This window comes from Rhineura floridana, chromosome 9, assembly GCF_030035675.1.
Source record: "Rhineura floridana isolate rRhiFlo1 chromosome 9, rRhiFlo1.hap2, whole genome shotgun sequence".
In the NCBI taxonomy this organism is placed as follows: Eukaryota; Metazoa; Chordata; class Lepidosauria; order Squamata; family Rhineuridae; genus Rhineura; species Rhineura floridana.
The window spans coordinates 65,463,086-65,480,434 of NC_084488.1; the positions used below are offsets into that span (position 1 = coordinate 65,463,086).

Sequence of the window (17,349 nt, forward strand, 5' to 3'; positions counted from 1 at the left end):
CCACTGAAAAGGCCCTAGATCTAATTGTTGTTCTCCGGGCCTCCCTATGAGTTGGGACCCGGAGAAGGGCCTTAGATGTCGAGCGCAGTGAACGGGTAGGTACATAGCGAGAGAGGCGTTCCATCAGATATTGCGGTCCGATGCCATTAAGGGCTTTATAGGTAAGAACCAACACTTTGAATCTGGCCCGGAAACATATAGGTAGCCAGTGCAGTTGGGCCAGAATAGGTGTTATATGGTCGAATTTCTTCGTCCCAGTAAGGACTCTGGCCGCAGCATTCTGCACTAGCTGAAGTTTCCGAATCGTCTTCAAAGGTAACCCTACGTAGAGTGCATTACAGTAATCCAATCTAGAGTTTACCAGAGCGTGAATAACTGAGGCGAGGTTCTCCCTGTCCAGATAGGGTCGTAGTTGGGCTACCAGCCGAAGCTGGTAGAACGCATTCCGTGCCACCGAGGCTACCTGAGCCTCAAGTGACAGGAGCGGATCTAATAAGACCCCCAAACTACGGACCTGCTCCTTTAGGGGGAGTGTAACCCCATCCAGAGCAGGTCTGACATCAACCACCTGGGCAGAGTACCCCCCCACCAACAGCATCTCAGTCTTGTCAGGATTGAGTTTCAGTTTATTAGCTCTCATCCAGTCCATTATCGCGGCCAGGCAGCAGTTCAGTACATTGACAGCCTCACCTGAGGAAGATGAAAAGGAGAAGTAGAGTTGCGTATCATCAGCATATTGCTGAAAACGCACTCCAAAACTCCTGATGACCTCACCCAGTGGCTTCATATAGATATTAAAGAGCATGAGATATTAAAGAGCATGGGGGACAGAACTGAACCCTGCAGGACCCCATATTGGAGTACCCAGGGACTCGAGTAATGCTCCCCAAGCATCACCTTCTGGAGGCGATTCCCAAGATAGGAGTGCAGCCACTGCCAAGCAGTGCCTCCAATTCCTAAGTCCGTGAGTCGCCCCAGAAGGATACCATGGTCGATGGTATCAAAAGCCGCCGAGAGATCAAGGAGAACCAACAGAGTTACACTCCCTCTGTCTTTCTCCCGACAAGAGGTCATCATACAGGGCGACCAAGGCCAATTCTGTACCAAACCCCGGCCGAAAGCCCGATTGAAATGGGTCCAGATAATCAGTTTCATCCAAGAGAGCCTGGAGTTGGTGAGCGACCACACGCTCTAGAACCTTGCCCAGAAATGGAACATTTGCTACTGGTCTATAGTTGTTAAAATTATCAGGGTCCAAGGAGGGCTTTTTTAAGAGCGGTCTCACCACCGCCTGTTTCAGGCAGAGTGGGACCACTCCCTCTCGTAAAGAGGCATTAATCACCTCCTTGGCCCAACTGGCTGTTCCATTCCTGCTAGCTTTTATTAGCCATGAGGGGCAAGGATCCAGAGCAGCAGTGGTCGCCCGCACCTGTCCGAGCACCTTGTCCACATCCTCGAGCTGTACCAACTGAAACTCATCCAATAAAACCGGACAAGACTGTGTTCTGGATACCTCATTAGATTCAACTGCTACAATATTGGAGTCAAGGTCCTGGCGGATGTTAGTGATCTTATCTTGGAAGTGCCTCGCAAACTCATTACAGCGGGCTATTGATGGTTGTATTGCATCCGGAGAACCAGAATGTAGAAGTCCCCGGACAACTTTATAAAGTTCCGCTGGGCGATTACAAGATGACTGAATGGAGGCAGCAAAGTACTGCTTCTTCGCTGCCCTCACTGCCTTCACATAACATTTGGTAGAGGCCTTCACAAGAGCATAATTACAGCCGTCGGGAGTTTGCCTCCATTTGCACTCAAGCCGTCTCCTTTCTTGCTTCATCGCTCTTAGCTCCGAGGTAAACCAAGGAGCCAATTGAGCTCTGCAACGGAGAGGGCGCATCGGGGCGATTGTGTCAACTGCCCGGGTCATTTCCGTATTCCACAGAGTGACCAGGGTTTCGACAGAATCGTCAGTTTTATCAGCCGGAAAATTCCCTAGAGCCCTTTGAAATCCCTCAGGATTCATTAGTCTCTGGGGACGGACCATCTTAATCGGTCCTCCACCCTTGGAGAGGGGAGAAGACAATGTGAGTCTAAATCTCAACAGGCGGTGATCTGTCCATGACAAAGGAATAGATGTAAAATTCCTTACTCCCAGATCACCATCCCCTAACCCAGTGGCAAAAATCAAGTCTAGAGTATGTCCTGACACATGCGTAGGGCCAGTAACAAATTGAGACAGCCCCATGGCTGTCATGGAGGTCATGAAGTCCTGAGCCGCTCCAGACAAGGCGGCCTTGGCATGGATGTTGAGATCCCCCAATACCAGAAGCTTGGGGGATCGCAACACCAAATCCGAGACCACCTCTGTCAGCTCAGTTAGGGAAGCTGTTGGGCAGCAGGGTGGACGGTACACCAACAGTATTCCCAGTCTGTCTCGCTGACCCAACGCAATGTGCAGACACTCCAGGCCATTAGCCACCTGGATAGGGTGCCTAACGAGAGGAATGGAACTTTTATAGACCACAGCAATTCCCCCTCCCCGACCCTCGGATCTACCCAGATGCTGGACCGAATATCCAGGTGGGCACAACTGGGAGAGATTAATACCTCCCAGATCGCTCACCCAGGTTTCGGTAATACATGCCAGATCGGCCGCCTCATCCATAATTAAATCATGGATGAGGGAGGTTTTATTATTTACCGATCTGGCATTAAGAAGCAGCAACTGGAGATCCGAGGGTTGGCTGATAAGACTACCAGCAATCCTGTGGATGTGAGGAGGACCGGAACACGGCACAGCCACCAATTGTCTGGGTCGAGTTCCCCTTAACTGGCATGTCTTCCTCACAACGCCATACCTCCCATTACCCGTCACTGCACTAATTGGGGCCCCCTTTGGTCCTCCCTCCCAGCACACTATCCTATCGCCCAGGCACATAATAAAAATAAAATAAATAACAAAGCTCATATTTTATACACAATCACACACTCATTCATACAACCACTCATACATGTGCTGCTTGGCACAGCTGACATTCTTCTGGAAAAAATAGGGCTTCCAAGGCCAAAAAAAAAAATGTAGCAAGTATTGTCTAGGCAAATCCCAAACCATTTGAAGAAAGAGGTGTCTAACTTTCATCTAGAGGCTTCTCTGTTGGAATAGGGGGATTCTCACTCTGTTCTGTAGATTTAAACAAGCCATCAGATGTTGGCTCAGTAGGCATTGTTGGAGTCATGGTATGTCCAAATCCTTGATAATGACCCACAGGAGATGATGGTATGAAAGAGGCAGCAGAAATCAGATCCTGGGTGGATGATGACAGCAAGCTCGTATGTTCATTATGTTCATAATCTTCACCAAAAAACATTTTCCTTGGCTGCCCCAAAACTGTCCTTCCTAAAAGCAAGAAGTTTTAAAATTATTTTCATAGACACTGCAGTTAATAGTAAAACATTACAATGCTGCTCATGTGGCATCTGCAGAAAGAACATAAATATTTACATAAGTTATTTGCTAGGGGTGCATTTTTTATACTTCTCACTTACCAACATTGCGAACTTGTTCAGATACATCTGCCCTGATATCAGAAATATCCCACATTGCAAGAAAATAATCAAAGCATGATCCTTCTTCAGCTTCCTGCACATAAGGCTTGTAGGAAAAACTGTAGTGATGAGCAATTACAGCAAAGAACATCACACAGGTAATAAAATCCTGAAACAAGGGAAGACAGATTAATTCTTAACCCTGCAATTACAGCCAAGTAGTATACTACTCACAGGAACTCCTTCAATCACAAGTTACTTTTTATGGAAAAATAGCATGAAAAACCTTGATGAGTTAGACTTGGCTGACAGTCCCACTGTTTCAGCTGGTGTATATTATCATAGTTGGGTTAAAACAAAGACTGGAAGCTTTTATCAACCAACTAACTATTTAATTGATGATTAAATATTGCTATCTTCTCCCACTTACTGAAAGAAAACAAAAAGCAGAAACTAATACTTAAAGGTCTGCAGCCATGTATGCCACAGAGATGCGTCAATGCTAGCAGCATAACTTACTAGTAGTACTGCACTAGTCACACCATTGGAAAACCAGTTTAAAGTTGTAAGATCGTAAATTTGCCTGCATATTTACAGCTATGTATGTGGTGTAGTGGTTAAGGTGTTGGACTACGACCTGAGAGACCAGAGTCTGAATCCCCACACAGCCTTGAAGCTCACTGGGTGACCTTGGGCCAGTCATGGTCTCTCAGCCTCAGAGGAAGGCAATGGTAAACCCCCTCTGAATACAGCTTACCATTAAAATCCTATTCATAGGGTCGCCATAAGTCAGAATCAACTTGAAGGCAGTCCATCATCATCATCATTGTAGGGCAGCTTGATCATTGGAGCTGGTAGGCTAGTCACCTGGTAACTATTGCTCACTCCACATGAAACAAGTGCCTACATGCATCCATAATACTTTCACTCCAAAGACCAATCAGCCCATTCTTATCTATTCTGAAGGATTTGGAGTGCAAGGAGGCTTATGTTTACAACAGCAATTCCTGCTTACCTGTAGACCAGTCGCTACCGCTTCAACACTTTTCCATTCCCATGTGTGTGTTTCAGAGATAACACCAACTTTCACCAACAATGCAATAAGTGCAGCTTGCCTATAAAAAATTGACATCAGAAGCGATTGGGATATCACCACACCAAAACTAAACAGTCCAGACAGAGACAGGATGTTCTAGCGAGTTTATGTTGCAGGGTCAGAAAAAGACAAATGTGAAAGATACTGAGATGCCAAAGCAGATCAATGAAGTGCTAAAAAATAGGAATTTACAAGCCATGTGGTCATGTTCACATAGGAACAGTGAATGTGCATCACCCAGGAGAAAGGAACCTGGAGGTAAACAGTAGTGCTAGGCTAAGAGGTATCTTCAGAAAGAGATAGATGATCTGTCATTGTGGAGAAAAGTTTCAGCATAAACTGGAAATCTGCTCACCTATGAAGCTAGAATTTTCTGGTGAGTTCCCAGTCATTATCCCTCTTCTAGGTCAGAACGATCCAGAAAAAAATGTCAGCATTTTTTAAGTCCCATACATTTTGATGGGAAAGTACACACTAAACCTTTGGAATAAATTAGATTAAAAAGTGCCTGATTGTACCCTTAGTTATCTGGAAGTCACATGAAAGCTTTTTTTAAAACTACAACTTAAACAAACAGGGCAACTTTAAGCACAGAGGAGGATTGGTCTTTTAATCATGATCATAATATATTTCATATATTTATGCTGCAATTCAATGCACTACTTCCAAGTAAACATGCACAGGATTGTACTGTTAGACAGTTTAAATAAAATCAAACAAGAATTATATTAATACTTGGTTTCTGATGAACACATTATTAAGTGTCCAAATGCATTTAGATGCGTGTCACAGGTTTTACATTAAAAAAGCTTACAATACCAAAAAGAAACAAAAATCACCATCTTCACACACAGAGATTTCCCCCCAGGCTTGATTGGGTTTAATTCTTCCCGCGGTACTTTATAAAATAACACAAGGCAGTACATGGCAAACTAAAATAGAGGGACAAGCATGTTTAATCACTTGGGGGGGGGGGAGAACCACACAGAACTTTTTTTTTCTAGATGTTATCACAGCATAAATAAAACACAGCAAGCCAGTTCAATTCTTGTTCCAAACATTTAAAAACAACTAAAGAGGGGGTGACAGAGCGGCACATATGTTGCATGGAGAAGGTCACAGAAAAAATCCAGCTAGGTTAGCGAAAGACACCTGTCTGAAACCCTGGAGAGCTGCTCCATCAGTGTATGCACTGCTCAGCATGATGGATCAAAGGTCTAACAATGTAACTTCTTATACTCCCAACCATATTTCTTTGCAGCTTTCTCTTAAAGAGAAAGAAGCCACTACTTTGCTGAAGCTAAGCAAGCCAGGGTCTTATCAGTGCAGGGATGAATGACCACCTAGGAATCACATGTATACCACCATGGGGAAAAGTTGAGATATAAATGTAAGAAAATATTCCACCTTTCAGAGGGTTGTATTCAACTACATCCTACCCATTGAGTTCATTGAAATTAATGAATCTGAGATACCCATTAACTACAATGAGTCTACTCTGAGTTGGACTAGCCTTGAATTCTACCCATAGTATTCAAGGCAGCTTCTTGTAAATGCATGTACAATAAAATTCACAATAAAATACAAAGGAACTGTGTGTAGGACCAAAGTTGAATTTTAGTTCTCACCTAATCTTCAATAAAAATCTTATTTTTCTATATATAAAGTATGTAGAGATAACAGCATATAATTGAAAATATTTTTGCCTGCATACCATAATAGTTACGATCTTTAATGTATACAGATAACACAGTATCACCTCAAGGACAGACAGAAAAATCAAAAATCTTGTTACTCACAAGCTGGGATATATTGTTGAAAAACACGAAGTAGGTCCAAGCATTTTTGAAGCTAAAGTTTCCTTCATCATATACACCAACCAATTCACAAATTCTGAAAGCATTTAATACAAACCATTACTTAGAAAGCTCAATCGTGTGCACTGAAGTGATTCTTGAATTCAAGGGCCCAGTTCACATGTCACATCGTTTAAAATTAACTGTGCTTTAATGTGAACAAGGTGCTAATGCACACTACTCAGAAGTTCCCGCAGCGCTCCTCCCCCACTGCTGCTGCATTGCAGATCAAACAAGTCAGTCTGGATTGTTATGTCATCTGAACCCAGGCTAGTTGTTTGTTTCCTCAAAAGAAACCATGAGTGGTAAAGTGAAGAAAAAACCTTGGCAGATTTGAGGGACAAGCAGGACATATCATGCAAAGAATTAAAACTTGATTTATATACAGTGCCTTGCAAAAGTAATCAGACCCCTGACCAATGCTCTCATATTACTGAATTACAAATGGTATATTGTAATTTCATTCTGTATGGTATTTTATTTTGAAATGCTGAAACTCAAAATCAATTATTATAAGGTGACATTGGTTTTATGTTGGGAAAGAAGCACAAAAAACTGAAACATGTTGCTTCCATAAGTATTCAACCTCTGTGGTGTAGAAGCTCCCAGTTTACAGTGATGAAAGAAACTGCCCTATTGAGGACACAATTACCTTACCATTGGCTCCAACTGTGAACCATTAAGTTGCTGTCACATTGTCAGGATAAAAACCCCACTGTTGAAGGATCATTGGTCAGGCTGTGGATCTGAAGGAAAATGAAGACCAAAGAGCTTTCTACAGAAGTTGAGAGATAATGTAATACAAATGCATAGATAATATCCAAGTGTTTGGATACCCCAGTGAGCATAGTTGGAAGTGGAAGCTGCATCACACCATCCAAGCACTGCCAAGAAAAGGCCACCCCTCAAAACTCAGCGCCGAAACAAGGAGACTTGTGAGAGAAGCCACAGAGAGGCCAAGAATCACTTTGAAGGAGCTACAGGGTTCAATGGCTGGGAGTGGAGTAAAGGTGCACCAGTCAACCATATCAAGAGCTCTGCATAACATTGGCCTGTATGGGAGGGTGGCAAGAAAGAAGCCATGACTCAAAAAGTACCATCTGAAAGCATTTCTGGAGTTTGCCAGAAAGCATGAGAGTGTCCCAGCTGTGATGTGGGAAAAGGTTTTGTGGTCAGATGAGACCAAGATAGAGCTTTTTGGCCAAAACTCAAAGCGCTATGTGTGGCACAAACCTAACAGTGCCAATGCCTCAAGACACACCATTCTTACAGTGAAGTATGGCGGTGCAGCATCATGCTTTGGGGATGCTTCTCATCAGCAGGGACTGGGCATCTTGTTAAAACTGAAGGAAGAATGGATGGAGCAAAATACAGGGAAATACTGCAAGAGAAACTGCTTTAATCCACTAAAAAACTGAAGTTTGGGAGGAAATTCACTTTTCAGCAGGACAATGATCCCAAGCACAAGACCAAAGCAACACTGAAGTGGCTCAAGAACAAAAAGGTGAATGTCCTATAGTGGCCCAGTCAAAGTCATGATCTCAATCTCACTGAGAATCAGTGGCGCTATTTGAAAATTGCAGTCCACAAGCGACGTCCAACCAACCTGAACGACCTGGAGCGAATCTGCCAAGACGAATGGGCCAAAATCCCTCCAACACTGTGTGCAAAGATGGAACTTACCTACCCCAGAAGTCTTAAAGCTGTTATTGCTATGAAAGGTGGCTCTACTAAATATTAACATGTGGGGAATGAATACCTACGCAAGCAATATGTTTCGGTTTTTTAAGTTTCTTACAAACAATTCCCAACACAAAACCAACGTCACCTTACAATAACTGATTTTGAGTTTCAGTGTTTCAAAATAAAATATCATACAGAACAAAATTACAATGTACCATTTGTAATTCAGTAATATGAGAGCATTGGTCAAGGGTTTGATTACTTTTGCAAGGCACTGTAAATTACTGTATTAGAGAAAAGTTACTTTGAGCATTAACATTTTTACACAAATTATGCATAGTAAAGCACTGGGGTACACCATCTGCTAGATGAATTTAAGGTTCCACTTTACGAAGACTTTTATAGTTGTCTGTCTGCATGTGCAATAGGTCTTTAAGGTTTGAAGAGCGAGAGCAAAGCCACTGCACAGCTCCCACAGCAAAAAGGTGTGGGAGAGTGAAAAGAAGAGCAAAATGAAACATCTATAAATAGTGCTTTGAAGCAAAACTATTTCTTCATACTTACAGAGCAATAACAGTGGTGAATGGTCTGACAACTGTATACTGCAAAACACCAAGTTTGCACCTTCTGAACAACAACACCCTACAAAAGAGGACCAGAGCAAGTTTAGTACATTCAAAACAGCAACTTATGCAACTTATTCTACCTTTATTGTAAATATTAGTAGTCAGAACTGTCATTTCACATGACAAACTTCCTGTAGATCAGAATATGGTTGAAACCACTTATGTAATGTATTAATTTTTTTAACCCAACATTCACACACTACCACATTTTTCAGCCCATATACATCTAAAATATTAAGTCATAGTTTAATACTTCTTGTTGGACATTTTCTTCAGACTTAACCCCATTTCAGTTGTTAAGAGGGCAGTCCAAATTGAAGATCATCATCATCACGATCTGAAGTGTATTTTCACATTCCACAAATGTGGTCTTAAAGTAACATATGCCACATTTCTCAGCCTTTTGTCCAAACTATGAAGCAAGCTGTTCTTCTAACAATTTACCAGTACCTTAGCTGTCAGTAAGAAGTTGCCAACTAATACTTCATGTTTTCTTCTTGCAGCAATTTTATAGCCTAACAACAACTGATGAGTTTATTATTTCATACATAATTTATTATTATTTATTATTTCATACATAATGATGATCCCTCCCCCATGTGCCATCATAGGGGTTTCTGAAACACCGTCTTACTCTGAGGGAATGAGACAAGAAAAAGAATCATCTTGGGAACTGCTATCATCGATCTTTAAGGAGACCATCTAGGGAGGCGATTGGACCCTTGGATGATAAGGGAGTCAAAGGTGTACTAAAGAACGATAAAGAGATTGCAGAGAAGCTAAATGAATTCTTTGCATCTGTCTTCACAGTGGAAGATATAGGGCAGATCCCTGAACCTGAACTAACATTTGCAGGAAGGGATTCTGAGGAACTGAGACAAATAGTGGTAACGAGAGAGGAAGTTCTAGGCTTAATGGACAATATAAAAACTGACAAATCACCGGGCCCAGATGGCATCCACCCGAGAGTTCTCAAAGAACTCAAATGTGAAATTGCTGATCTGCTAACTAAAATATGTAACTTGTCCCTCGGGTCCTCCTCCGTGCCTGAGGACTGGAAAGTGGCAAACGTAACGCCAATCTTCAAAAAGGGATCCAGGGGGGATCCCGGAAATTACAGGCCAGTTAGCTTAACTTTTGTCCCTGGAAAACTGGTAGAAAGTATTATTAAAGCTAGATTAACTAAGCACGTAGAAGAACAAGCCTTGCTGAAGCAGAGCCAGCATGGCTTCTGCAAGGGAAAGTCCTGTCTCAGTAACCTATTAGAATTCTTTGAGAGTGTCAACAAGCATATAGATAGAGGTGATCCAGTGGACATAGTGTACTTAGACTTTCAAAAAGCGTTTGACAAGGTACCTCACCAAAGACTTCTGAGGAAGCTTAGCAGTCATGGAATAAGAGGAGAGGTCCCCTTGTGGATAAGGAATTGGTTAAGAAGCAGAAAGCAGAGAGTAGGAATCAACGGACAGTTCTCCCAATGGAGGGCTATAGAAAGTGGAGTCCCTCAAGGATCGGTATTGGGACCTGTACTTTTCAACTTGTTCATTAATGACCTAGAATTAGGAGTGAGCAGTGAAGTGGCCAAGTTTGCTGATGACACTAAATTGTTCAGGGTTGTTAAAACAAAAAGGGATTGTGAAGAGCTCCAAAAAGATCTCTCCAAACTGAGTGAATGGGCGGAAAAATGGCAAATGCAATTCAATATAAACAAGTGTAAAATTATGCATATTGGAGGAAAAAATCTTAATTTCACATATACACTCATGGGGTCTGAACTGGCGGTGACTGACCAGGAGAGAGACCTCGGGGTTGTAGTGGACAGCACGATGAAAATGTCGACCCAGTGTGCGGCAGCTGTGAAAAAGGCAAATTCCATGCTAGCGATAATTAGGAAAGGTATTGAAAATAAAACAGCCAATATCATAATGCCGTTGTATAAATCTATGGTGCGGCCACATTTGGAATACTGTGTACAGTTTTGGTCGCCTCATCTCAAAAAGGATATTATAGAGTTGGAAAAGGTTCAGAAGAGGGCAACCAGAATGATCAAGGGGATGGAGCGACTCCCTTACGAGGAAAGGTTGCAGCATTTGGGGCTTTTTAGTTTAGAGAAAAGGCGGGGCAGAGGAGACATGATAGAAGTGTATAAAATTATGCATGGCATTGAGAAAGTGGATAGAGAAAAGTTCTTCTCCCTCTCTCATAATACTAGAACTCGTGGACATTCCAAGAAGCTGAATGTTGGAAGATTCAGGACAGACAAAAGGAAGTACTTCTTTACTCAGCGCATAGTTAAACTATGGAATTTGCTCCCACAAGATGCAGTAATGGCCACCAGCTTGGACGGCTTTAAAAGAAGATTAGACAAATTCATGGAGGACAGGGCTATCAATGGCTACTAGCCGTGATGGCTGTGCTGTGCCACCCTAGTCAGAGGCAGCATGCTTCTGAAAACCAGTTGCCGGAAGCCTCAGGAGGGGAGAGTGTTCTTGCACTCGGGTCCTGCTTGCGGGCTTCCCCCAGGCACCTGGTTGGCCACTGTGAGAACAGGATGCTGGACTAGATGGGCCACTGGCCTGATCCAGCAGGCTCTTCTTATGTTCTTAACTGGCACCTGATTTTTTTTCCCTCTTCCCTCCCTGCCTCTTTCCCCTTGTGTATTGCGCATTTTACTGTAAGCCCGCAGGCAGGGACTGTCATGTATTAATTGTTTTATGTAAGCCACTCTGGAAGCCTTTTGGGGTAAATGGGGTACAAATAAAAGAAATAGGTCTAATAATTATTTAAAATGTTATCCAATATATTTTCACCCCTCTACAGCTACACCATATGTGAAAAATTTGGCATATGTAGGTTTCCATCTCAGCAGTAACCCCTACAGCTGGCATAGGTATATTTGGCATGGATAAAAGTTTTATAGATGTAGAATTAGGATTCATTCTACACTAACTCCAACCATTTTCAGTGATGTTTGGCTGTGTTTGAACGATCATCCAAGGCTTCCCAAGTCATAGTTTATGAAGCCATGTTGTACAAAGCACCATAGCTGTATACTGCTCTTTCACCCCTCCCCTCTTCCTGTCAGTTTCAATGTGAAGATGCTGGCTTGCAATCAGCTAGGGTTCTCTGTTAGGTATGAGCTACAGAACCCTAGCTTAATGTCAGTTGGCAATCTGAAAAACACATTTTATTTTTTAAATCTATGATCACTTTTAGTCACTTCAAGATCTTTATTATAGAAGACTTTTAGAGGTGGCATTACTGGTGCTAAAATCCCTTATGTGTATCCTAGTCGGACATCACAGCTGTAGCTACTATAAGTTTTGCACTTAGCCCTATTCTGCTTTTGCTTCTGCTTTTGCAACCAGATCCAGCGAGATAATAGGATAGAGACACAGTCCTGCTCAAAGACCCAACAAATATCACTACTTTTAGGTTCTAACCAACGGCACAGAGATATGCAATGAGCTGCATGGTACTATTTCTCAAAATCTGTTACAGACATCTCACTTTTGAAGGACACAGCTGCATGGTACACATTTACTCCTAGAATTGATAGTTCCAAATTACAAGTAGATTGCATCTTACTGAATTTCAGCTGCACATCTTTAATTGGGAGAGTTAAAACAATAATAGAAACTTTGGAAAAATCTTCATCTTAATCGTAGCAACTATGTCAAGCCAAGATTCTATCTAATTTCTTCATATCCTGCTGTGCCCTTCTAATCAAAGAACTCAGATTAGAATCATCACTGGAAAAGCAGCCTGCTGGGAAAGAAGCGACTGGCATCAACAAGGTTATATGGTGAAGGAAATTCTGTTATTCCCATTCTTTCCCAGGAGAGGCTGCCATATGCTGACACTACAAGGATACATTCCCTTCTCCATCCTGCTGTATTATGAAGCACTAGTCAGCAGCCACCCTCATATAACTTTGCTACAACGGGGAGGGGGGAAGAAGCTAAGTGAGCAGTCACCCCCTGAAATTTAACTGCTATACTGCCCTACAGCAACCCTCACTCTGTTACAGCAAAGCCAATGGAGCTACACTGCACAATTTCCAGTTGCTACAATCTGGAACTGGGAAAACTAATCATTTTCATTCACTGAGGAATCCTGTTTTCAGGAAAGACTATTTCCCCAAGTTATTTTGGAATCACATTATTCAGAAACTCTCTTTGAAATATCAGTGAAATCTAGTTCCGTAAATACTTAAAAGGAAAAAAAATATACTAATCAAAGATGTAATATCCATTACAATACATGAACATAAGCTCTGAAAAACAAGAAGTGTATGATGCACTCACTCTCCCATAGCGGACAGCAACACAGTGGTGTTAGATGTCTTTGCTGATCTTTAGCTTCTATGATAAAACACCAGATTTGGATACCGATTGGTCAGGTAATTTGAAAGAAATACCATGAAGTTATAGATGACATATGCTTCGTAGCATTCTCAACAAGTATCTACATATATTGCGATGTTGGGATATTTCAGTGCTATCCACTATCAAAGAAGAAAAGATTTTAAGTTAGACACACACACACACTAACAAACACACTCAGTTTATACTGAGATTCCATTTTATCATATACCTTACAGCTCAGTCCTAAGCATAGTTTATGTAAAGTCCCATTGTGCTAAATGGGACTTACTTCCTCAAAGGCCCTTTAGATTTGCCTTGCTATTGCTAGTTATACAAAGCCGACAGCTTGCTAGGACTGTACAGAATAGAGAAACACCATGCTCTCTATCTATAGGGCTTACAATTCACATTAGGTACATGACAATTTTTAGCTGTAATACATATTATTTTCCAATAAATTAATGTTCAGTGGGTTGTATCTAATCACACTGAGTTCAATGGAGTTTAATATGTCTATGCAGAGTGTGATGTACTGGATATAAGCCAATAAAAGCAACACATTTACAAGCACCTCATTCACATCTCCTTCAGATTCTTCCAGACAACCTGAATGGAAATGACATCACCCCCAAAACCCATTAAAAGTCATCAAAAATATTGTATTTCAATTCAAAAATATTTATTGTACTAGCCAAAGGCCATGACAAATAAGAAGATTGTATTATGTGAAAAATCAGCAATATGAGAAGTTAATGATATTATTCATCTGCTTTCTAGAATGTGAACACAATAACCTGACAAAAAAATTAAAAGTCACTTATGCTGTCTAGACTGTAACTTGGTACCATCCATAGAATCCTGTTATAACAAAACACACTTGCAATTAATTAAATGCTTGTATTGCTATAAGGAATAACCAGCAGCTGCACATATGACAAGTTACCTTATTATTGGTTTCTGTAATTCAGGCTAAGTATAATGAACTAAATGTTGTAATATTCCCCAAAGAGATATTGGTATTGTCATCAATAAAAAGATTCCAGCAATAAACCACGTCTTGGTATGGATTCGAACCTTGAACAACACACACACAAAAAGGAAAACAAAGGCACAAGAAATTACAGTAGGAAATTTGAGAAACAATGACAGCAAAACCAATAAAGCAATCTATATATCACAATCCACATCCCACTCTCTCTGAACTAGCCCTACTACAGTATACTTAATGGGTCTTCACGTCCGAGAACAGAACATGTGTTATAAACTTTAATTAGTTTTATTGTAACTGAACCATGATTAGACACAAAATTTAAGCAAAGACAAGGCCATGATTAGCTACAACAGATGAAATAACTTCCTTTCGATCCAAGCCAGGAGCATTTAAAAGTGCAACTGGTAGCATGTCACCAATACTGAGAGGGAGACAGAGGTGCTGTCACTACTATCCTATGATCCAACTTAGTAGTACACATACTCCTAAGAGCCAAGAAGAGTCAGGCCATGTCGTTCCCACATATTGGCCACATCTTATCAGTAACACTTTAAGGGGAAACGCAAGTATACCTACTAGACCGCAATGTACTATGGTGCACATTTCCAGTGTGTTTTTATGTATGCATCTTCTTAAATGCTACTGTAAACATTTAAATGTGGGGAGCCATTTTTCCTTGTGTCATGTGAAGCAGCCCCAAGAAGAGGGTACAGAGACACCTTTAGCCACTTCTACGTTTTTGTCTCAGTAAAAGCTTATTTGGAACAGAAAACAACACCATGAATATTTGCCCTGGGCTCCTACTGGGAGAAAGGGCAGGATGTAAATCAAATAAATAAATAAAATATTTATTATTATAGCTCCACCTTTTGAGGAAGCTAGTTATTTCAAGGCACAGAATTTTCTGCAGTAGTTCACTAAATGGTGAATTGAAACTTGAAAATTTCAAGCCTTGCACTGGAATATAAGGTGTTTCCTGGTAGTTTCTTCCTTTAGTGATGGTAGTGATAAGAGAGAATGTGTTATGGAATAGGTGCTGGGAGAGGGGTATTTGCACTGATGGCGATTACTCAGTTGCTGTTCCACCTACACTAGCAACCAAGAATGCAGGGATCGCCATAGCTCACAGGTTGATTGGAGCTGTTGTGATGCACTAACACTGTTTTTGTATGCAAAAAGCAACCATCATTTAGTGACAGAAGTCACCAAACCAAATAAAATCCATAGCTGGCAAAACATTATCTCTATGCCTGTTCCCAAGCAGCTGGATGAAACCCTTCCCTGCTGTACTGGCCATGTGTTGAGAGTCCCATGTGAGAGATTCTGGAGAAGCAAGGCAGGAGAAGGTAGCGTATACATACCTTGTTCCCAGACCAGTGGAAAGTTAACCCTTCCAGTGCCCCCAACTTCCCCACGCACCAAGGAACAAATTGTTCTCCGTGTATGGGAGCTTGTTTGTTTGTTGCTGTTGTCATTTTTAAGAGTTCTGTTTTGCAAGTTCCTCAGCTCACGTGTTGGATCGGTTCTTATCATAAGCCCTGTTGGGGCTAGATATATAATCCAAGCTTGGTGTTAGCTGCCCAAGGGTAGCTTGATTTAACAATTTACTAAAAACACGAGTCCAACATCTTTCTAGATGACATCACCCTTACCCTTTCCCCTACTGTAACATGAAAACCTATGTATGTTGCAGGTGATCTTTACCTCATACAAGCAACAGAAATCTCCCTTCACCTGCAGGCATTCTAGTCCTCTCCTCTGATGTTCCTGCTGTCTCACTACATGGTGCTGCCTTCTGACAGCTCCAGATGAGGAGCGTTAGGTAGAGATCTGTAGTAAGCATTACATTTAGGTTACCTGGGGTCAAGCAAGCTAACATTTATTCATTTATACTTTTTTTAGTTTTACTGCCCAACATGACCGTAGGGTACACCCTTTCCGGCAGGTTTTCTTTTCTGTAACAAACGGAAAAGAATGCTTGCCAAACAAGCTCAGATATGTCCAGAATGGCATGCCCTGGCCTTATCTTGGAAAAATGATTGGGGATGATTCATCATCAGTCAAGGCGAGAAATAACCAGACTAGAACGAAGAAAAAGAAGACGCAGCATATCATCACATGTGTTTCTTCCTCATGTCCGCCTAACCCTAAAAAGTTAAGGAGAGAGAATTTCCACATCGTGCATTCAGTATCGCGCACTCAAGAAAGCAACCCGGGCCAACGTTAGAATGTAAACAAGGCACGATGTCCCCTGCCAACCAGCCAGCCAGCCTCCACAAAGACAAAGTCATCCGGGAGACGTGAGACGAAGGCGCAAAAAAGGGAGAGGATGCTTTTCTGCCTCCCCCGTCACTGCCGCTTTCCGTAGGCGGAGGCGCCCAGGGTTGCCACTCACTGTCTCCTTGTCAACTCATTTCTGCGGCGGCGCTCAGCTCCTCTCCCCAGGTGAGAAGAAGAGGCCGAAACGGCGACCGCCCCTTCCCTTCCGCCCGCCCTCACCTCCAGTCTCTGCAACTCCCACACGCAGAGCGGGACAGCCACTAGCGGCTGGATCCAGCGCCGCCAGTTCCTGCAGGTGCACGGCATGGTCCCGCTTGCCGCAGTAGCGGGTGGTGAGGAGGGGGCCCTCAGCACCGCCTCGGTTCCGACGGGACCTGTCGCCGTTTCAAGGACCCGCCAGGCCAGTCCCAGCCCGGCACGGTCGCCGCCCTCCTGCCCTCCGCCCACCTGCAACCGCCCCTGGCGGGCAACGCAGGGCGAGGGTAGAAGACTCCTTCCCATCAGGCAAGGCCGGCTTGTGCTCAGCCGTCTCGCCGATGCTGCGCCCCTCTCCCCTTACCCCCAGCTCAAAGACTGAAGACGGCCGGGCTGACACGCCTCCTCCCTTTTTCTTCCATAGCCAAGCATAGCTGCATAAGACGTGAGTAGCGCTTCCGGCACCTCAGAGTAAACAACCCGCCGTTCACAGATCCAATGCATGATTGGATCATCGGAAGGTGGCAATCAAGTCTGCTTCTCTTTTCCTATACGCCAACACACATAGCGAACGACGGGAAAAAGTTAGGTTGGCGTAAAGGAGTAAGGGCCTACCTTGGAATAATTGCCATTCACGCCAATCCTCTGCACTCCTACTGACAACAGTGATTTTTACCGTTTGTATCCTATGCCTACACGATGCACT

The 17,349-nt window shown here is 42.7% G+C and overlaps 1 protein-coding gene across 6 annotated transcripts; it reads right to left on the bottom strand.

The window, feature by feature from the left end:
- Nucleotides 1-3,131: 3,131 nt before the first annotated feature.
- TMEM184C (transmembrane protein 184C) lies at nucleotides 3,132-17,112 on the bottom strand. 6 transcript variants are annotated; one of them, XM_061584722.1, is made up of 9 exons: nucleotides 17,008-17,112; nucleotides 15,873-15,998; nucleotides 14,121-14,251; nucleotides 13,118-13,317; nucleotides 8,749-8,826; nucleotides 6,445-6,538; nucleotides 4,565-4,664; nucleotides 3,550-3,718; nucleotides 3,132-3,400 (listed from the first exon to the last, which is right to left on the bottom strand). In XM_061584722.1, the coding sequence occupies exons 6-9, from the start codon at nucleotides 6,513-6,515 to the stop codon at nucleotides 3,132-3,134; spliced, it is 609 nt and encodes a 202-aa protein (XP_061440706.1). In that variant the 5' UTR covers nucleotides 6,516-6,538; nucleotides 8,749-8,826; nucleotides 13,118-13,317; nucleotides 14,121-14,251; nucleotides 15,873-15,998; nucleotides 17,008-17,112. The 6 variants fall into 6 exon arrangements, with proteins under 6 accessions (XP_061440706.1, XP_061440707.1, XP_061440708.1 ...); XM_061584723.1 differs by having other exon boundaries at nucleotides 16,668-17,112; XM_061584724.1 differs by lacking the exon at nucleotides 17,008-17,112 and adding an exon at nucleotides 16,564-16,607.
- Nucleotides 17,113-17,349: the final 237 nt, after the last annotated feature.